This window comes from Fistularia commersonii, chromosome 5 (assembly GCF_037954325.1).
Source record: "Fistularia commersonii isolate RoL2024-O1a breed Wild chromosome 5, RoL_Fcom_v1.0, whole genome shotgun sequence".
In the NCBI taxonomy this organism is placed as follows: domain Eukaryota; kingdom Metazoa; phylum Chordata; class Actinopteri; order Syngnathiformes; family Fistulariidae; genus Fistularia; species Fistularia commersonii.
In genome coordinates, this window is record NC_141288.1 from 8,079,108 (window position 1) to 8,102,483 (window position 23,376).

Genomic DNA, 23,376 nt, shown 5'->3' on the forward strand with positions numbered 1-23,376 from the left:
CTTATTTATTAGAGGGAACAAGGGGCATGTTAGGTTTAACATCGCTGACTACTGTGGCTCTTGATTGCCTTCTATTGGTAGTTTCATACTTCTATTACAAGGATTTGTGTGTACTCATGGTACGAGTTGCACGTACATTGATGCGTGTTTCTGTGCACAAGTAGGATTCATCACAAGTGATGAATCCCATTGTTTGCGAGGATATGTTATTATGCAATCTTTACACACACTTCTGCGCATACACATGGTTGATAAATGAGATCCCTGTTCCATTGTATCATTACCTCAACAGAATCTGCTTTGGACAATGATGTTCAAAAGTCTGACAGTCAGTCCCCTTTTCAAAATCCTTGTGGAATCTTTTACCAGGAGGCCAAGCATTGAGATTCTCTGTGTTTGGAACATATTCTCCTGTTCCCCTTTTTAAAAAACAAATTGGGACCACCACCAAGGCGTGAATATCCATATCCAGGACGCCTTTATGATATCTAAGAGTTGTGTCAGCTGAAGCAGCCCCACACACAGTGACTTAATGATCTTTGAACAAATCTTATCCACACATGTTGACTTGCCACGCAGAAACTTCTTGACAGCCTAAGTAATCTTTACCATTGATGTAGATGAAGACTCGGCAGTCTTCAAGGTCTGCCATGTGAGAGTATCAGTTGTTTCCATATACATGCTTAAGTGTGTCTTTCTTTAGTTTACACTTTATATGAAACAAGCTTGAAAGACTTTTTTTATATTATATCAATTTTAACCCCAAGTGAAATTGATATTGTACAGGATAATCCCTTTATGGGCAGTGCCTAACCTTTTATTATGGGCACAGAGAAAGACAATTATTTCACATTCATGAATTATTTTAATTACCAGGACTCAATTTCAGGACACAAGTCTGCTTTATGCATATTAAAGAGAATTCCTCTTTTGATATCCAGTGTCAAAGGTTACGTACATATCTTTAGCAAGAGTCTTTAGCTAGTCTTTAAATCCAGCTCTCTGTACACTGGGGCAAATAAGATTTGGTTTAGCATAACTAGTCAGTGGCATTTTGTTGAAGCCTCTTCTTTTTGCAGTGATTTTTTCCTAGATCAACAAGCCGCTGCTCTGGATTGTCTGTTGTATCCCAAAAGCATCCCTTTCCTCTCCATGCCTTTTTATTGGTCTGATAGATGGATTACTTCACATATTTTGAATTTTTCTCCATGGGTAGTGATGTTCATTTTTTCAGAGGATGTCATCTTTTAGCCAACAGTTTTCGAGATCATTGTGATGTATAGAATGTCAGTTTGTTGGAGACAGTTACTTATTGGGGAGTGTATGTAGAACTTCTAGTAGGCTTTCACAGTCTTTCACTTGGCTCTCAAAGGTATATCTTTAATTCAAGTTTATTGCTCAAGTGTTAAGCAAATATGCTTGGTAAGAACTTGAAGTCTAGCACTCAATCTTGGAGTGTTGGGATGATGATGATATATCCCCCATTGACAAGTTTCCCCACACTGACCCATGTCTGTTGTACCTGACTAATCTCTAAATATACTATTATACTCTGGTTTACTCTCTGTACAATTAACCAGCAGGTGCATTCCTTTCATTAATTTACGTCATACCTGGGCAATTTAATATGCACCAGTTCTTTTTTCAAATGTCATTATCCATGGATCTCTTTATGGCTGTTAGATATTGATGAGTGCTCCTTCGAGAGAACCTGTGACCACACCTGCATTAACTACCCTGGCAGCTTTGAGTGCCTGTGCAACAAGGGTTTCATCCTCTATGGCCTCACTCACTGTGGAGGTAAGTGCACCCTGGGTAGTAATATATAAATTAATAAGAAAACTGCCAGTTTGACAAGGGCCCAGGGTTGGATTTAATGGCCATCCAGCAAATTTGCTTTATGATCATTTTCATGTATATTTGGGAATGCACTTCAGAAGAGGTGACAGTCATTTTGATGTCTCTCAATTCATGTAACCTGCTGTAGCAAGGTTTGAGTTAATGCAGAAGTAAATCTCCTAATTAGAGAATTGTTCTATAATAAAATGTTTTGACTGAGATCAAAAGATACAGTATATAGTAATGTATTATTGATTAAAATGAAATTAGACCATAGGGATCATTTTAAGCTTGAAATAGGTGCACAACACACTCATATGAAAAATGTTTCATAGAATTAAAAACCTCTGTGGTCTGTGATATTTCACGTTTTGACAGGATCACTGCAATTACACATTACACTGACTTTTTTCCCCGGAAATTCTCTAATGTGAGGTTTGCAGAAATTGGTGTCGTAGAAAACAAAGGTCATTTTCTGAAATAATCCAAATGTAAAAGCTGGACTGGGTCCTTTTTTTCAAGACTTTCCATGATCTTTCTTAGCCCGCTGGTAGAAAGTTTTTCCCACCCCTAGTTATGAGGTTGATTTGAATAAAACTGCAATTACTGGTCAGCAGCTTGCTACTCTTTAAATTCTTGTGTCAAAGCTTCTGTCATGTAGAGTGTGTACTGCAAAGTCCAAGAAACCCCGTTTGTTATCTTTGACATCTTCCCTTGTGAACTTAAATGTCAACTGTGTTGAGGTGAACGCTAAATAATTCCACCTCTTGTTTCTTGATTTTAACCCATTTGTCATCCATGTATGTCTCTGAAGGAGGAAATGGCCCTGCTCTCAACCTTTTCCATATATAGGTTCACAACTATAGGCAAAAATCCAAGGCCCATGGCAAAGCCATGTTTGTGTTTAAAGAAATAGCTGTTGCATTGAAAGTAGAACATTTCTGAGCAGAGGTACAGTCTAGAACAGGGTGGGCAAACTACGGCCCGCGGGCCACATCCAGCTTGTTGCTCTTTTTAATCTGGCTCGCCGAAGATTGATACACAATTCATACTTGATGAAAATGACTGAATGATTGGGTCAATGAATGTGGGAGCTCAAACAGGAGATTATTTCATTATTGGAGCTATTTGAGAACACTTGGGAATTTTCCTGTGCTGAATGACACAGATTGGTTTTGTGATTTAGCCTTTGCTGTGGACATAATGACGCACATGAATGAGCTGGACGTGAAGCTACAAGGGAAGAACTGGTTTGTGCATAAAATGTAGGCAAACACCAGAGCCTTCCATACTAAGTTGGTTTTATTTTCAAAGCAAATGTCAGACGAGTCTGATATGTACTGTTAATATATGTGTTATTTATTTTTTTATATGTATCAAATCTTGTGCTGACCCAGCCCATCTGTCAAATTTTAAAAGTCAATGCCGCCCCCGAGCCAAAAAGTTTGCCCACCTCTGGTCTAGTATGAATGTGGTATGTTTTGAATGTTGGTCCTATATGCAAGGGCGTTGTTTTTTAACAGTGAATTCCTCATTGCTATACCTACAATTAATGTAGGAATGCATGTAGACAGGAATGTTACATCAAAGACATCGTGGTTTCATCTGGGTCAAGTATACAGTAATTTGTTTGACTCCGGCAAAATACCATGAGTTATTGGTATGATGTGTGGTGTTTCCAACCAAAGGAGCCAAGATTGCTGCAATGTGTTTGGAAATAATGTATATGACTGGATTGATGCTGCTAATGATGAGTCATGGAGGTGCTCACCTTATGTGTCTTTGGTAGTCCATAAATTTATAACATGGCTTCTCCTGAGTATAGATAATAGAGTGGGTTGTCTATTACATATCTAGATTATGTTAGACAAGAAAAGCATGTTAGAAAAGCTTTGAAATCTTGTGGTTTCCCTAATTAGGCGTTTGTCAAAACAAGAACCCCCAAAAGACCAAGACATGGTTATGAAAAACTTTGAAACAAACATCAAATCCCGGTTCATTGCAAACCCTTTAGCATCATAAGGTAGACGATTATGCACCCCAAATACAAAGACATGTGCCAAGGAATATAGTGTTAAGTGTACTGGGGAGTGTGATGTCGTCTGCATTGGGGTAACTAAGCAACCTCTAAACAATCAGGTGGTCAAACACAGGAGAGCAACATCTTCAAGTCAGTACTCAGGCATATTGGCCAGAGGAGACAGATGGTTTGATAAAGAAGTCAAATAAGCTGTCTTTGTCAAACTGGATACACAGTCATTAAAGTGGTGACCTTTGACAAAATCCTGTAGCTGCATATGACTTTTTCCTTAGCTTGTTCCCAAAACAGATCAACTCACCTATACTAGCAGAGCCATCTTTAGCCTAAAATCCAGATGGAGAGGTCATAAACTTACAGAAGAACCCTAACAAAGCCCAGCTTAGGTGAACCACAAGTGCACACTCCCATTTTTAGCGGTTACATACCAGAAAGTCCCCAGAGAAGAAGTCATTCTGGTGAGAAGTTAAGTATCTTCAAAAAGGTGAGCAAGTCCAGTTGGTACAAAAAAATTGACAACCACAACCTGGATGAATGAGAACCTTCACAGACGATATGAATATATATATAAATCTGCAGAGTACCAATGGATATTGTTCACGGGTAAGGCTCGACTTTGATTTGGAGATATACTTACTACTGTTATATATACTGGATGTATCCACATGTATTGAATTAGTATTATACCTCATGACACTGCCTGTCAAGTGTTCACCTGGAACACTTGACTTGGTAAAAGGAAAAGTGAATAACTTACACAATGTTCTTCAATGGTTGTGTGCCAGATATTGATGAGTGCAGCATCAACAACGGAAGCTGTGAGTTTGGCTGCATAAACACCCTGGGCAGCTATGAGTGTGTGTGTCCCCCTGGAAAAAATATCCACTGGAACAAAAAAGATTGCATTGGTAAGGATTCAATATAATTGTACCTCTGTATGTGCAACTATAAATCTTGTCCCAGATACCTCAATAGTTCCTTTCAAAATGTAGATGTAGATGTTGCCCTTACATACATGTAATACACAATGTTAAGTGTGTATGCACACATGCTGTATGTGCATGTGTCTGTGTGTGTGGGAATATCTATTTTTATAGATAGTTAGTCATGGTGATGTAAAATTATGTGTTTCTCAGAGGCAGTGAAGTGCCAGCCAAATGGGAATGCATTACCCCGAGCCAAGTTGACCTGCACCAAGAGTGGAGGGACTGATGTATGTTCATTATCCTGCATATCCCACACCCTCTTCCATGCAGGTACATTCAAACACACATTGTATTTAGCCTACACAAAAGTTGTGACAAATGGACTTCCTGATTTTTAATAAACATTTTTATCCCCTGGAGGTGGTTTAAAGTCTGGGAATGGTAACTACAATTTACATTTTCTGTATTTTTAGTATTTTAATGTACTATACATAGTATATATGTATGTGGTTATTTGAACCAAACTGTATTTGAGGAGTCTTACATATAGCTTTGTTTACGGGAAGTTGCTCCTCTTGGCTCCTGGACAATCTTACTCCAGGCTTCTGCCTTTTAAGTCACCTACATATCCAGTCTGCTTTTAGGCACTTTTTTAAGTGGCAGTCTCCATAGCAGCTCCACCTCACTATCCCACAGACCCAGTCCTCAGAGTGATTTCAACCTTTGCCTCAATCCGCAGACCATCTTGATGTAGTTCACCTCCATCTGTTTGGCCAATGAATTGTGTTGTCTTGTTCGCAGTGGTGATGGGCAGGGTGACCAATGAGGTTAGACAGGAATCTCCATGGACCATGATGTTTGCAGATGGCATTATGATCTGTCGTGAGAGCAGAAAACAGGTAGAGGAAAATCTAGAAAGTTGGAGGTATGCTCTGGAAAGGAGAGGAATGAAAGTTAGTTGCAGCACGACAGAATATATGTGTGTGAATGAGAGGAACTCAGGTGGAATGGTGAGGCTACAGGGAGTGGAGATCAAGAAGCTAGTGGATTTCAGGCAGTGGCGGGCCATGCATTTCACACCTAGGCCTTCATTAGTGCTCCGAATCAATCCACCCCCCAATTATTAGTTTATGGCTATAAAAAAACATCTTATTATGCAGAAATGCAGTATGAAGAGAGATGCAGCACAGATAGATAACTCGTGCAGTGTTAAAATTTCCCGATGGGAGCGCATCATGTGACGACAAAGGGATGCCCAACTCTGTACTCTTCCGCTGACACCCCTCGCGTGTAATCAATTACGCACCCCACGGCTTTGTCCGGGGCGTGGCCCAGCACCCCAAGTAGCCAAATTCCAAGAGTGTGTAAAACAAGTCATTATGAGAAGTAAACCTGATCACTGAGGCGATGGTATAAAATGGCCATGCCTCCTGGGCTCGGGGCCAGAACCTCTTCACCTGCACATCAGGTGTACGCGTCTCAGCGGGTGTGCAGAGAGGGTGAACGATCCACTCAGGGTGACATTCATTCTGGCCGGGATATCTCTGGCCTGGGATATCTTGTAAGTGTATTTCCTGACTTTGAATAAACCATTCTTGCTTGAAAGGTTCCTGAACATTATGACGGTCTTCCCTGAATGAAATCTGAACACACCGGGACAACAAAGTCCGGTCCCGGTGTGGGAGCCACAAAAGCGGACAGTAGCCACAATATATGCCTTTATATAAAACAGCTGCGATACATCAAAAGCACCAAAAATAATCGTATAAGCTTGCAGTATTATTTAGGAATATAGCAGCATTTTGCTCACCAAAAATTCTGATCATTTGTAGACAAAATCCATCCTCCTGTCTTTCCACAAAAAGAGTTCAATTATTCTGTCTTACAGATTATCCGTGCACTTCAGCTCTAAACACTCCCAGCAATACAATTCTTTAGTGTACCTCGGAGCCTGTGAGCAAGGGGTACCGGTCGTAGTTCGTGGCTTGAAAATTTTAGACAAATCCTTTTCCTGGTTGCTACAGGTTTGCTAGCTCAGGAGTGGCCCAACCGTTCTTTACTTAGTCCAATTTTTCTTCAAAAAGAAAATCGCTTTAACAATATGTTAGTAACTAAATCCATTTCTTCTCCTCCTGCAGCCATTGTGGATTGACGAAACCGATATTAAACAAGCACAACTATATCACTGTTCATAGCTGGCAAGTACGCCTCTCCTCGCTAATACACTTGTCCACTCTCTGACTATGCAATCAGAGGGTGTGAATATGCTGACGTTGCTGTAGCCTGCAAGAAGGCTTTGATGTTGCCAACTCAAAATCTGATTGGTTGAAGCAACAGCGTCATCAACACTTATTTTTTGCATAAAGAGCTTGCAGAACTGATTGTGCAGGGCCCCCCCAGTAGATTCCTTTGACTTTGACCCTGCCTGGCAAAAGATTATGGCTGAAATGTGATTTGGCCCATTGGGTCAATGGGTGAAATGGGTCAAATTGACCCTTAACATAATATGAGGGTTAATATGACAATGCATGTCTGGAAGCAGCAAAACCAGGAGAAAAGCTATGAAAGGAAGTAAACAGACCATTTGGAATAGTATTCATGGACAAAATATAATTAATGCTTGTGATTCTGATATTTTTTTAGGCCAGCAGAGAAGGCTTTGCAGGCCCTGACGGCCCACCACTGATTTCAGGTACTTGGGGTTAACAGTCCAGAGCAACGGAGAATGTGGAAAAGAGGTGAAGAGACGGGTCCAAGAAGGTTTGAATGGGTAGAGAAAAGTGTCAGGGGTACTATGTGATAGAAGACTTTCAGCCAGAATAAAAGGAACGTTGTGCAAGACAGTGGTGAGACCATCGATGATGTATGGACTAGAAACTGTTACAATGACCAAAAGACAGCAGGCAGAACTAGAGGTTGCAGAGATGAAGATGTTGAGGTTCTCTTTGGGATTGACCAGGATGGATAGGATAAGGAATGACTCTATCAGAGGAACAGCACATGTTCGATGTTTTGGAGAGAAGGTCAGAGAAGCCAGACTGAGATGGTTCGGTCATGTACGAAGGAGGGATAAAGAATATATTGGCAGATGGATGGTGAAATAGGAGCTGCCAGGCAGGAGGTCTCGAGGAAGACCAAGGAGTAGATTTATGGATGTAGTGAGAGAGGATATGAAGGTATTTAGTGTGAGAGAGGAGGATACAGAGGATAGCCCTAGATGGAGAGGATTGATTCGCTGTTGCTACCCTTGAAGGGAAAAGCCAAAAGGAGAACGAGAACGAGAGGAAGAAGAAGAAGAAGAAGAAGAAGAAGAAGAAGAAGAAGATGAAGAAGAAGAAGAATGAAGGCTTGGTTTGTGTGCTTAGATCAAGTAGCAGAGGTACTGTAGCTCAAACACCAGGAAAATTTGGTTTTGCTAGACTTTTGTAAGCATACATTGTTTATCGCATACAGGGCCATTTAGCTGTAGATAGACAGGGTACCCATGCTTATCCCTCACCTCGTCAAAAGCATTTGGCAAATTGCTATCACAGGGATGTCAAAGTCAAATACACAGAGGGCCAAAAAACAAATTTGTTACAAGCCAAGGGCCGGACTAATTCAGTGTTTATTAAAACATATTGAACTGACTGAACATAGACTATTGAACCAAGACCTAAATGCATAAATGAAATTGCATGCATTATAATCTGAAAATGCAATATCGTGCTGCTCTATGATCATATCAATTACTGCTTTCAAATAGTAAAATGAAAAAATAAAAATAAAATAAATAAATCAAATCAGTTGTATCCTCTCTGATGGGACCTATTTGCAATTAGTTAATTAACTGAAAAATCAATCCATTAACTGAAAAATAAATATAAGTAAATAAAATACAATAAATTAAAATAAAAAAATCTATGGCACACAGACAAAACAATACTTTCTTCAAAGAAAAATCACATGTCTTACAGAAACAAATGCAAAAATTTAACCAAATTAAAAACTAAAAATACGCTCATGTTCTGTGATGATCACTCGTCTGAGGCTGAGCCTGATAGTTGATTGTGTCTCATCTTTTGTAAAAGTTCATCATGAGATGAGGAAATCCTCAGGATTGAGTGAAGGTGCTTATCACTAAGACGGCTCCTGTGTGATATTTTGTTTAGCTTCATCAAAGAGAACAGTTTTTCACACAGGTATGTGCTGCCAAACATAGAGAGCGTCTGAGGAGCTTGGATGCACAGCTTGGGTATTGTGTTGGGGATGAAGCATGCAAACTCAGCAGCACCCGCTCTCTCATATTTTTCCTTCAGTGCGTCATTGCGCTGGAGCTCAATCAACTACATTTGTAGGTTTGATGGTGCGCTTTTCACGTCAACTGAAAAAGGATTGTCGAGCAGTGCAAACTTGCTTTTTTCGGCTTCGAAGTTAGCAAATCAGCGTTGGAAGTCAGCAGCAAGTATGTTGAGATTATGTGCAAACTGTGCACTCGGGAACACAGCGGTAGAGCGCTTCTCTTTCATGGTCGGGCAGCTGGGAAAGTGGATCAAGTTTTCTATCTGCATCTGCAGTCAAACTTCCTCCACATAAAAGACACACAGGTTTGCCTTTTACCTCCGTGAACACGCACTCTGCCTCCCACCTGCCTTGAAATTCCCTGTTCTCAGCGTTCACCTTTCGCTTAGCCATTTTTGGGGAGGAGGTAACTGAAATTTGACATCTGCTCTGACTGCTGATGAAGGATGAAACCAAAGCCCGCTAGCTGCGCTGCAGTGAGTTCGCGGAGTACTGTTGCATTTTGGGGAATATAATATTGGTGCGTTCAAAACACCAGCAGGCAGCTGCGGCCTGCGGGGCAGTTCTAATAATAATCAATTTCATCCCAGGGGCCAGAGATAATGTGTTCATGGGCCAGATCCGGCCTGCAGGCCTTGACTTTGACATTATGTGTGCTATCAGAACTAACTAATAGAAGAAGGTCAGGTGAGGTCTGATGAATCGAGTTTTCCTTCAAATCAAAAGGGTCCAGCAGCTTTAGGTCCTGCCTTTCATCTGGTGATGACTTTTATAGTCCTTCATTGGAAACAGTGTTCCCTACAGACCTTAATGAGAATCATAATATGCCCCGCCGCATTGGATAAATAGCAGGGTTGTAGCTTGGAAACATAACAAAGAGTTCAGACTCTATTTGTTAGCTGTGCATCTCACAACATGCCATAGCACACTTTCAGACATCCACTGATGTATGCATCATACCCATCATTTATTGTAAAGTGTTTTCTGAATAACGAAGCAGGTGGATAACAATTAGAAACAAAGTGGCATATGGACTCAGATTGTTATTTCCTACCTGGAATCCCTTTATTTCAGATATGATACAGTTTCAAGGGGCATTAAAAGCAGTGCAGACAGTTGCTTTAAATCCTAAAAGTGACATTTAAATAATGATTTTTTTCTATCTGGCCTAACTTCGATACTCAGTCTACAGAGGAGTAATTAAAACAGATGTCTATTTTCTATCTTTCATTGATTGACATCTTTAATGAATAACAAAAGGTTAATGGATGGACCATGGAACAAGAAGCTTCATAAAAAATGTCAAAGATGAGTATAAAATGTTTACATAGAATTTATTTTCTTGCCACAAGGTAGTAGTTTGCTGGTGTGGATTAATACCACTTCGGTGCAGGCAAATTGATTACTTAATCTTAAGTAATCTTAAGGTAAGGCAGCCCTTCCCAAACCCCTTATACTACCTCTGTCACAGTTTTTTCCCCCTCCTTCTCCTTCTTTTTCTCCTTCTCCTTCTTTTTCTCCTTCTCCTTCTCCTTCTCCTTCTCCTTCTCCTTCTCCTTCTCTACTTTTCTCTCCCCATCTCCCTCTCCCTTTTGCTCTCTCTCTCTCTCTCTCTCTCTCTCTCTCTCTCTCTCTCTCTCTCTCTCTCTCTCTCCCTCTCTCTCTCTCTCTCTCTCTCTCTCTCTCTCTCTCTCTCTCTCTCTCTCTCTCTCTCTCTCTCTCTCTCTCCCTCTCTCTCTCCTACTTTGTCTCTCTTACAGCCCAACCAGTCAAGACAAATGCCCACCCACAGTGAGCTTGGATCTCAAAAGGTCTCCATTCAGTAAAGGCAGTTTTTCTTTGTTGTTGTAAGTGGTGCTCATGGGGGAATATTGAGTCTTTGAAAGTGCGTGGACCTACTTTACGTGTAAAGCATATTGAGACAACATTGTTTTCAGTACAACAAAATCAGTACTATATAAATAAAACTTGATTTCGAAACATATTTATCTGGTTTCATGTAAGTTTCGTTTTATTTTGTTATCATTTGGTTCGGTTTTATTTTGTTCGTAATTGAATAAATAGATTAATTTGTTAATGGGTATTTATCGATATGTGTAAGGACCTTTTTTTTCCCTATTTGCAATTGAAATTCACGTTATATTGTTTTTATACGTTATAAGTCAGAGTGTTGCATTGTGCCTTTGTAAATGTAGAAAAAAAGCATATGACAGGGTGCTGAGAACGGAACTTTGGTACTGTATGTAGAAGGCTGGAGTGGCAGAGGTTAGTTAGACTGGCGCAGGATAAGTATGCAAGCCTTGAGACAGCGGATGTGGTGTGCTTTAGGTGTGACAGAGAAGTTCAAGGTGGAGGTGGGACTACATCAGGGATCAGCTCTGAGGCCCTTCTTGTTTGCAGTGGGGATGGGCAGGCTGACAGATGAGGTTAGACAGAAATCATAATGGACCACAATGTTTGTAGATTACACTATGATCTGTAGTGAGAGCAGGAGGCAGGCGGAGGAAACTCTCGAGAGGTGGAAATATGCTCTGGAAAGAAGAGTGATGAAGATTTGTAGCAGCAAGACAGAATACAGTACGTGTGTGAATGAGAGGGACCCTTGTAGAATGATAAAGCTACAGGGAGTGGAGATATAGAAGGTGTAGAACTTAAGTACCTGGAACAACAGTCCATAGTAATTAAGAAGGGGGAAAAGAGGTAAAGAATCACATTTAAGCAGGTTTGCATGGATAGAGAAAAGTGTCATAGGTAATGAGTGGTAAAAGACTATTAGCCCAAAATGAAAGGTAAGTTGTACTAGTCAGTGGTGAGACCAGCAATGCTGTATGGTTAGGGGCAGTAGCATGGAGGAACAGACAGAAAGCAGAGCAGGAGGTAGCAGAAATGGTGTGATGAGGATGGATAGGATCAATAATGGGTCTATCAGAGACAGCAGATTTTAGATATTTTGATGATATGGTCAGAGAGCCCAGACTGAGATGGTTTCGTCATGTAAAGAGGAGGGATAGTTAATATATTGGTAGAAGGATGCTGAGGTTGGAATTGCCAGGCAGGAGACCGAGAGGAAGACCGAAGAGGAGATTTATGGATGTAGTGAAAGAGGACATGTTTGTTGGTATGAGAGAAGAGGATATAGATAATAGGGTTAGATGGAGGAGGTTTGTATTCTGTGGAAACCCCCAGAGGGAGCAGCCAAAAGGAAAATAATAAAAATAATTTTTTTGTCTTTTTTGCAAAACTGTTGTCACTATAACAGGCAGAAAGTTTTGGGGACTGCACAGCCAGTTCATTAGTTTACTAAAGTTGAATTCAGTTATGCATACTGCATGATGACATATGTTCTTTACTTTACAGGAGACATTCTATAAGTATAACATGTTCCCATTAATCTATTTCCCTATTGCCCCTTGACAAGACAGCATATGTGAGGATGCAGTGATGTAGGTTGCAAAGTTAAGTTTGGGGCCTACCTGGTAAGATAAAATAAATAAATACACACTTCACAAAAGTGGGGTGGATAACCATGTGGGTCGAGTACAGAAATAACATTTTGAGTTCAACCTCCACAAATGTGATTGATGAGAAAAAATCAGGTTTGATCGAGAACAACAACCAACAGTCGGATTCACTAATTGTTTTCAACTGCTTTAGAAAGCTTTACATAAGTCAATACAGTGAGATGTGGGCCATATTCAATACCTGAAGAGCCAAAAACTGAAAAGTTAAAGTTAACTTTTGAAGTGTTATACATAGAAAGTGATCAGACATTTCAATCAATCTCATTGATACATTTCAATGGGGGCCGTATCAAGATGACAGGATGAGGGGCTGGCAAGCACTCAATCAGTCTTTTGAATTAATGTAAATTGATTCTAGATAGCTATTTCACCAACGGTAGTGAGATCCATGATATCTAACCATAACTTGAGTTTATTAATTCAGTACAGTAATTGTGGCTGTGAAAAAGAGGAAAGGGTTATTAAGAATTTAAGTTTATATCTGAAAACAAGCTAATGTCACACTAGAGAGAATTTTCCATTAAAATTAAGGATTTATGTCTGTGGAGGTTGTCAGTCATCCAGGTCATGGTGAATTCTTGCTGAAATCTTCTTGTTGCAACTGGACATTAATTTTTTTCACTTGAAGACGTTTCACCCTATAACCGAGAAGCTTCTCAAGTTATAATGACCTATGGGGAGTTTTCAAATATACCTGCCGGGGTTTTGGGCAGGTCTAGGTTATGGTGTCTTGTTATGTCAATGAAAGAGATGATTGGCAGAAACTAGGTTGAAGGAGGGGTTGTTTGTCTGGCCAAATAAAGGAGTTTCTTCTATTTCTTCTTCTTGTTCCCTCAAAGGTAAATATTTTTTGTTTCTTTATGTTCTTCAAGGATTGCTTGGCAATGTGCATTCCAACATTACTGTTGTCACTGTACTTTAAAAAAACAAACTTGATTTCTTTCAGCTTACTTTAAAAAAATCTATATTATTAAATGTTTTTCAGTACTGTGGTCCTTAGCTTTATAATAACTTTGGGTTAATGATTGATTCGCCACTTTCTTTTTTCTGTCTTGTGGCTCAATCCATTCTGGTTTGTGATTTATTCAAACAATTTTTATGAGTCCTGAAGTTTCTGCTCGTCATTCAGGACATGATATGCATTTTTGAGTAGGTATCGATATGACAAGTAAACCACATTATTCAATGACTTTCTATGAGGGATACAATTTATAATTGTCTTTTAAGGTCACATTCTATTAAATTTGACCGGCCTCACCATTTGATACTGCTTGATATGGAGGATTGAGAGGCCATTCAGTTTTTGAAGAAGTCTAATCATTAAATAAAATCATTACAATAATTTTCTTTCCTTCAACCACATGTAGTTTTGTAACCACAAAAAATCAGATTTACTCATGCAGTCCTTAAAGGGAAACATAATGCTCTTACCGTAATGTAGTTTCTGTCTCGTTTCTGAATTGTACAATTTTTGTGCCTGTTTCTTACAGACCATGAAAATAGCTACACATTGAGCTGTGGCATGTCTTTACCTGGTAGAGCTTCACAGAAGAGGAATGCTACTGCTGCCTTACCAAATTGTGCTGGTAGAGTAGAACAATCAAGTTTGCATTTATGGCATTATCTGGAGCCGCATAAATTACTTAACAAAAATAATTTTAATGTAGAGATAAACCAAAACAGATAGACACAAAATATCCCTTCATAAGTAATGCTAACCATAATTGTAATTTTTGCTTGTGTTAACTTTTCGTTCCAGTATGTCATTCTTTTTCTCTGATTTGTATCTTAATAAGACACTTTGGCGCTGCCTATCAAGCAGAAGGCCAGATTCAAGATCAAGGATGCCAAATGTCACTTGAGACCTCGCAACAAAGAAAAACGCAGAGATTCCTCCAAGCAAAACCTGCAAGGTGAAAGACCACACATTGGATCAGCAAGATATTATCTCGTTGTTAGGAGGAGTGAGTGCATTATAAGAGTACAATGGAAAACTGAAACAGGACATCACACATCTTAAATAAGCTCCATCTGTACTTTTTAACTTCGTATAGTTTATCACACTAGGCTCTCAGTGTAATCAAAGAACGCTAAAGTCAATCCTGAAATTATTGTGAAAGTCAATAAAAACAATAGAGTCAGTCCATTTCTGTAGAAGAAAAAAGTTACACCCTACATTCCGCTCTATGTGGGGAAAGTGAATACATTGAATTAGAAATGATGACAAGAAATGACAAAACAAAAAACGATGGAAATTGTTTTTTTTTCCAAAGGGCAAAGGATGGAATAGAAATTGTATTTAGCTATGTTAATGTGTTAACATTCTTTCATTCTTTTTAGAATTATTCTCTCTATATAATTATTCTCTGTATATCTCTGCAAATTCCTGCACCAAAAAGACTTTTACCCTAGCACTCAATTTATGAATTTTCATTCTGCATACATATTGTCAAAGCAGACAGAATACAGTCAGTTTTAGCCATATTGATACTGTATGCTGGTTAACAACAGTCTCTAGTTAATTGGTTTAAAATATTCACTATCTCAATTTTAATGCTCTGTATGTCTGTCTTTGCTTCTTCAATATTCATATAAACATATGTTTATCTATATGATGAAGGAGGCCAATTACCCTGCCCCAATGACTGCCAGGTGACCTTTGTAAATCTCAAGTGTGACTCCTCGAAGAGACGTCGTCGTGGCCGCAAGTCATCTGCAAAAGATGTTTCTCACATTACAGCTGAATTTGAGATGGAGATGAAGGAGGAGGAAGTTTCAGGTGTGATATTCTCCTGTTATGCACATACATGCATGGGTTGGTCACGTCCATTAATATCTCAAGACATAGGGTATATGAAGTGACAAAGCTATTAGCTGTTAAAACTAGGAAATCAGTAAATACTGAAATATTGAACAAAAATGATTTAAAGTATGCCAGGCTGGTAGACAGAAAATATAATGTGATTTACATAATTACTTTACACACAAAGTACAGTTTCAAACAGTGGAAGACAGACATAAAAAGCTTGTCTTTGTTTCTGACTTTTGCACATCTGTATTTTGAACACTATTTGATTTTACATTAGTTTGCTCTTAAACAACAGATTCTTGTAATGTGGAGTGTGTGCGGGAAAGCCTAAGACAAAAGCTGCAGAGCACCATGAGAACACTCAGGAAATCCATCACAAAACAACAGTTCTACATACAGTTCTCTGGGACTGAGTATGAAGTAGCACAAAAATCATCTAAGATGCCAGAGAGTGCAGAGGCCTGCAGCACAGGTCAAGTGCTAAGAGATGGAAAGTGTGGTAAGTGATGTTTCTTGATCAATAGTAGCCAAATAAGGATTCCCTCGAAGAAGTCATGTTTTTCCCTCTCAGTCAGTTGTGGTGTTGGGACATTCTACAGTGGGGAGCAGGAAGAATGTGTCCAATGTCCACCAAATACCTACCAGGACACCGTAGGTCAACTATCCTGTGAACCATGTCCGAGTTCTGAGGTGCAGGGCATTGCTGGTGCCAAGAATGTGTCTCAGTGTGGAGGTAAATGAAACACTAAACACAAACACTAAGCCATAAAATTCATAATGGAATAGAAATTCTCAAACCTTGGGAGAGCACTCCCAAAAGGGGCCTCCTCATTCTACTTGGGGACTTAAATGGTCACGGTCCTGACTCTTCTGGAAGAACGTATTCACTAAGTGTTCACAAGTATTCCAAACTTTTTTTCACATTTATAGGACTGATTCCAAGCCATTTTATTTTCATAGCTAAACAATAATACCACTGTTATTAATTTACATGTTTAGTGGATGCTACAAATAGACCTGTTGATGCCTTCAAACTAGAGCAATAATCTAATTAGAGATGGAACGAATCATGTAAGCAAGAAGAGTGATTGGTATCTATTAAATTTCTGATATCACTGAAGGACACTTCTTTGTCATGCATGGCAATAATGCCAATGGTTTTCATTAGTATATTGATGCCTCAGTTGTGTGTAAAATGTTTAAATAATTTTTAAGATTTTTAAGATAAGATAAACTTTACTGAGCCTCATAGGGGAAATTCCATTGTCACACTTATAATGTCAAAAAAAAGGAACTAGAATAAATATTAATATAAATATAGATAGAGACAAAAGACGGATAGCATGATATCCACAAATAAAAAGACAGCAGCAGCAACAACAACAACAGCAACAACATCAGGGATAATAATGGACAACATACATAAAGGAACTGTAAGGGAGCAAAATACAAAACCAGAACTAAACGGTGTTACAACTAGAGTGACAATAGCAATGACAAGAATAGAATAAATAAACAAAACTAGGCAGGGTGTGTGCAGGCTGGGACCAATAAGAAAGACAACAGAGTTAGGGCATGACATTTGAATGGGTGAGGTAGTGAGATTATGGAAGTAGCACAGGTACACCCCAAGCCGGTCAGAGTCGTGTGCCGTGCTGACTGTTGTTGTACAGTATGATGACTGTGGGTACAAAGGATTGTCTGAAGCGTTCAGTTCTGCACCGGGGTGGGATGAACTGTTGGCTGAAGGAGTTGCCCATTTGCCACAGGGGGTGGGAAGAATTGCCCAGGATAGCTCCCAGTGTGTCCTTCACCCTCCCCACTGCCACTAATTGAAGATGGCCCAGGTTCAGTCCCACAACCAAATGGGCTTTCCTCACTATCTTGTTGAGCCTCTTGACCTCACCAGTCATGGCGCCGCCCCACCAGCTCACTATACCGAAGAAGAGTGCACTGGCTACCATAGACTGGTAGAAGGTCTTAAGGAGCCCACTACAGAAACCAAATGACCTCAGTCTCCTTTGGAAGAACATCCTGCTTTTACCCTCCCTGTAAAGCGCATTAGTGTTGTGTGACCAGTCCAATTGATTGTTAATGTGGACCCCAAGGTACTTGTAGGAGTCAACTATCTCCACCTCACCCTGGATGGTGATTAGTGCCTGTCTCCCCCAATTCTTCTGGAAGTCCACAACCACCCCCTTTGTCTTGGAGATGTTCAATAGGAGGTGGTTGTGGTTGCTCCACTCAACAAAACTCACATTCAGACCTCTGTGCTCCTCCTTGTTATCATCATTGATGCATCCAATAATGGAGGTTCTGGGGGTGGCAGGATCCGGAGATGTACCGGAAGTTGGAGGTGAAGAGGAATCAGGACAAGACAGTACTTTGGGACACTCCTGTGCTGCACGCCACATGCCAAGGAAACATAGCCATCCACCCTAACATACTGCGGTCGTCCTGTGAGGTAGTCCAGGATCCAGGCAGTGATGTTGCGCACTCAGCAGCTTGTCTTTGAGGAGGTTGGGTTGGATGCTGTTGAAAGCACTGGAGAAGTCAAAGAGGGTGACTCTCACAGTGCCTCCTGCATCCTCAAGGTGGAATAGGGTCCTATGAGTGAGAAAGATGATTGCATCTTCTACACCCATGTACTGCCTGTACGCAAACTGCAGAGGGTCCTGTGAAGCAGATAGTCAGTCTTTCAGGTGCTGGAGTACAAGCCTCTTGAAATGACTTTGTGATGTGATGTTTAGTACTACCAGCCTGTAATCATTGAGAGTATTTGGTCATCCCCTCTTGGGTACTGGAACAGTCCAGAAGGTCTTCCATAGGTCAGGCACCTTCAGCAACCTCAGAGAGAGGTTATGAGGTGCCGGAGGATCCCAGCAAGCTGCCCAGCACACACCTTGAGGACCCTTCGGCAGACTGGCTTTGCTCTGGCTCAACCTGGAGAACTCCCTCTGCACCTGGCTTGTGAGGAAGTTCCTGGTGCGCAGGGGAGGTGGGACAGGTAGAGGCCAAGTCTGTGCTCGGGGGGACGGTATGGTGTGTGTGGGGGGCTTCCTCCTTTAGCTCAGCTCCTTCTGGACGGCCCTGAGGGTCTGGTGGTCCTTAGCCATGAAGGCTCTCTTCTTCTTGTTAAGAAGGTCTTTGATGTTCTTATTGATCCATGGCTTGTTGTTTTTGAAACAATGGAACTTTTTGTTGTCCTCACAGAATTTGATGTAGTATGTTACGCAACAGAGAGGTCCTTGATGTTGTCACGGAAGTCCTTTTCAAAAAGGCTCCAGTCGGTGGCATCAAAGCCGTCCTGCAATGCTTCCTTTGTTGCTTTGGAACAGATCTTCACAGACCTGATGATTTGTGCAAAGGTGCAAAAATGAAACGCCTAATTCTGTTGAAAAGAGCAAATCAACGTCAACGCTAATGAGTTCAATCAGTCTTGGATAAAATTACATTACATCATATTCAACTTTACTGTCATTACACATGTACACATCTTCTTCTTTCGGCTTTTCCCTTCAGGGGTCGCCACAGCAAATCAACTTTCTTCATCTAACCCTATTCTCTGTATCCTCCTCACAATATCTGATGCTATTGATTGACATTGGACCATCTTTTCCTGGCAATTTTGATACATGTATTGTGGCTATAGAGCTAGACTGAGTTATTCTTGGAAGCTTGGAGGAAGAGTTCTTTCACTTTCTTCACTCCTTCCAAAATAAATACCTTCTTCTTCTCCTTTCAGCTTTTCCCTCCAGGGGTCGCCACAGCAAATCAACAATCTCTATTTAACCCTATTCTCTGTATCATCCTCTCTCACATCAACTACCTTCATATCCTCTCTCACTACGTCCATAGATCTTCTCTTTGGTCTTCCTTGAGACCTCTTGCCTGGCAGCACCAATTCCAACATCCGTCTACCAATATTCTCTATCCCTCCTTTATACATGACCGAACCATCTCAGTCTGGCTTCTCTGACCTTCTCTCCAAAACATCTAACATGTGCTTTTGCTCTGATAGACTCGTTCCTGATCCTATCCATCCTGGTCACTCCCAGAGAGAACCTCAACATCTTCACCTCTGCAAGCTCTAGTTCTGCCTCCTGTCTTTTCATCACTGTAACAGTTTCTATGTCATACATTATCGCTGGTCTCACCACTGTCTTGTACACCTTTCCTTTCATTCTGGCCAAGGGTCTTCCATCACATAGTACCCCTGACACCTTTCTCCACCCCTTCCAACCTGCTAGGACCCGTCTCTTCACATCTTTTCCTCACGCTCCGTTGCTCTAGACTGTTGACCTCAAGTACTTGAAATCCTCACACTTCTTGATCTCCACTCCCTGTACCCTCATCATTCCACCCAAGTTCCTCTCATTCACACACATATATTCTGTCTTGCTGCAACTAACTTTCATTCCTCTCCTTTCCAGAGCATACCTCCGCCTCCCTAGATTTTCCTCTACCTGTTTTCTTCTCTCACTACAGATCACAATGTCATCTGCAAACATCATGGTCCATGGAGATTCCTGTCTAACCTCATCGGTACTCTGTTCATCACCATTGGGAACAAGAAGGGGCTCAGAGCTGATCACTGATGGAGTCCCACCTCCACCTTTAAGTTCAGCACACCACACCACCGTCTCACAGCTAGCATACATGTTTTGCACCAGTTTAACATACTTCTATGCCACTCCAGACTTCCTCATACAATACCAGAGCTCCTCTGTTGGCACCCTGTCATATGCTTTTACGAGGTCTACATAAAGACAATGCAGTTCCCTCTGGCCTTCTCTGTACTTCTCTATTAGCATTCCCAAAGCACATACTGCATCTGTAGTGCTCTTTTTGGGCATGAAGCCATACTGCTGTTCACAAATGCTGACTTTTGCTCTCAGTCTAGTTTCCACTACTCTTTCCCATAACTTCATTTTATGCCTCATCAACTTTATCCCTCTATAGTTGCCACAATTCTGCACATCCGCTTTATTCTTAAAAATAGGCACCATCACACTTCGCCTCCATTCTTCAGGCGTTGTCTCACTCTCTACAATCCTGTTGAACAAACCAGTCCGAAACTCTACCACTGTCTCTCCTAGACACTTCCTCACTTCCACAGGTATATCATAAGGGCCAACTGCTTTTCCACTTTTCATCCTCTTCAATGCCTTCCTCACTTAATTTTTACTAATTTGTGCTACTTTGTGGTCTACAACAGTCACTTCTTCTACCCTTGCCTGTCTTTCATTTTCTATATTCATCAGCTCTTTGAAGTACTCTTTCCATCTTCCCATCACTCTTCTAATATCTAGAATATGCATTTCCTCTATCCTTAATCACCGGACCTGTTGTACATCCTTTTCATCATCATCATTATCTATGTTTCGCCAACCTATATAGATCATTCTCACCCTCCTTACTATCCGACCGAACATCCATGCCATTGTGCACCCTTTGTTTAGCCTTTGCTACAACTAACTTTACCTTGCGCTGTATCTCCCTGTATTCCTTATGTGTTCCCTTCAGTCCACTCGGTATCCCACTTCTTCTTTGCTAACCTCTTTCTCTGTATACACTCCTGCACTTCCTCATTCCACCACCAAGTCTCCTTATCTACTTTCCTTCCAGATGACACACCAAGTACTCTTCTACCTGTCTCCCTGATAACACTAGCTGTAGTTGTCCAGTCATCTGGATGCTCTCCCTGAGATGCTCTCCCTGGATGCTGTTCCCTCTTTTCAGCTTCCACCATTTTGTCCTCTGCTCTGCCTTTGTTCTCTGGCATCCTGCAAACCACCATCCTATGCTGTCTGGCTACACTCTTACTTACAACTACTTTGCGGTCAATTATCCATTTCAGGTTACCTCGTCCATACAAGGTGTAGTCTACCTGCATGCTCCTACCTCCGCTCTTATAAGTTATCCTATGTTCCTGTTTTTTCTGGAGAAAGGTGTTCACTTCAGTCATTTCCATCCTTTTTGCAAAATCTACCACCATCAGTCCCTCTGCATTCCTATCCTGTATACCAAATCTGCCCATCACTTTTTCATCCACTCTATTGCCTTCAGTAACATGTCCATTGAGGTGTGCATCAATTTCCAGTCTCTCATTTCTGGGGATATTCTGCATCACTTCATCTAACTCATTCCAGAACTTCTCCTTCTCTTCTAACTCACATCCCACCTGTGGGGCCTAGCAACTTCCAACATTGAGCATCACACCTTCAATTTCCAGTTTCAGACTCATAAGTCTATCTAACATTCTTTTCACCTCCAGAACATTCCTAACAAACTCCTCCTTCAAGACAACTCCTACTCCATTATCTTCTTGTCAGTACCATAGTAGCACAACTTAAAGCCTGCTCCTAAGCCTCGAGCCTTACTACCTTTCAACCTGGTCCCTTTGGTTATTATGGTTGACTTGCATGTTTGGTTTTGGCAAAAGTTTTACACCAGATGCCCTTCCTGACGCAACCCTCTTTATTATTCGGGCTTGTGACAGGCTCAAGTAGACACTGCTCTGTGCACCCCAAAGCAGGCTTGGGGAGACACAGGCCAGTGCCGCCGAGAGGGTGCACTACACATGTACAAGTATAAGGCAACAAAATACAGTCCGACATCAAACCAGATATGCTATAAACAGCAATTGTAGGATAGAGTGTCTACAGTAAATACAGTATTTGCTGGATGAAGGTAGTGCAATGGACTTATACAGATTGGAGCACTATGAAATTACCAGATGGATGGATATTTGCAAATAACTATACAGGTACATCTCAGAAAATTTGAATATCATGAAATATCAGACTTCTGAAAAGTATGTTCATCAACTTGAAATATTGAACTATTTCATGATATTCTCAGTTTTCAAGGTGTACCTGTATATACAATATTTAAAATATTAGATTTAAAATGGATATGTATAAATGTGAAAGTAGACTATACAGAAAAAGGGGATTGTAGTACAACCTTTAACCAAGGCTTAAATGTAGGACAGAGTTCAAAAAGGTGACAGCTCTGTTGAAAAGGTCTTCTTCGGTATCCTGAGCTTGGTCCAGAGGTTCTTGAAGCGTGTGCGGGAGGGAAAAGGGGTAAACAGTCTATGGGCAGGGTGGTAAGAGTTTTTAAAAAAGGAATGGCTAGCTCTGCCTTTTGCATGACTGAGCCGAATAAATGGTATAAAGGCATTGCATGGAACTCAAGATCCTGGTTAGAGATGATGAGATCCAATATAAATTATTTACTGCCTGCACTTGCTCTTTTTCAGTGCTAAAGGAATATCATAGTATTGGTGGCAAGAGAAATGGAGCTGTAGTTAGTGAGGAATCGAAAAGTGTCCCAATGCGAATGTTTAGGAAAAATGCAGAAGCACAATGAGGTTATTGGAAAGAGTCATAGAAGCTGGACTAAGGGCAGAGGATTTGTGATCAGCAGCACGGTTTCATGCCAAGAAAGAGTACTACACATATACAGTAGTACTGTATTTGTTTTGAAAATGTTGACAGAGAAGGTCAGAGTGAGCTGCATTGAGCCTTTTGTAGGTCTAGTAAAAGCATGTGACAGGGTCCTGAGAGAGGAATTGTGGTGTAGTATGAGGAAGTCTGGACATGTATAAGACATCGGTGTAGTGTGCCATAGTTTTGACAAAGGATTTCAAGGTGGAGGTGGGACTGAATTGATATCTAGATCTGAGCCTCTTCATGATTGCTATGGTGAACATGATAAAAGATGAGGTAAAATAGTAATCTCCATGGACTATGATGCTTGAGGATAATTTGGTGATCTGTAGTGATAGCGGGGAGCGTGTCAGAAAATCTCAAGAGGTAGCAGTACACTCTGAAAAGGAGAGGAAAACAGAATACATGTGTGTGAATAAGAAGGAACCAAGTGGAACTATTAAATTACAGGTAGTAAAGATAAAGAAGTATGAGGATTATAAATCCATGTATCGATCCATCTTCC

General features: G+C 40.7%; 1 protein-coding gene across 3 annotated transcripts in view; it reads left to right on the forward strand.

Annotated features, from left to right (window-relative positions):
• Nucleotides 1-23,376, forward strand: part of scube1 (signal peptide, CUB domain, EGF-like 1) — a 147,316-nt gene that overhangs the window by 104,780 nt on the left and 19,160 nt on the right. For all 3 annotated transcript variants that reach the window (XM_086146680.1, XM_086146681.1, XM_086146682.1), the window contains 8 exons: nt 1,684-1,800; nt 4,663-4,785; nt 5,014-5,133; nt 14,096-14,191; nt 14,402-14,518; nt 15,226-15,384; nt 15,710-15,913; nt 15,986-16,147. In XM_086146680.1, the coding sequence (XP_086002806.1) occupies nt 1,684-1,800; nt 4,663-4,785; nt 5,014-5,133; nt 14,096-14,191; nt 14,402-14,518; nt 15,226-15,384; nt 15,710-15,913; nt 15,986-16,147 (1,098 nt within the window). The remainder of the gene's footprint in view (nt 1-1,683; nt 1,801-4,662; nt 4,786-5,013; nt 5,134-14,095; nt 14,192-14,401; nt 14,519-15,225; nt 15,385-15,709; nt 15,914-15,985; nt 16,148-23,376) is intronic.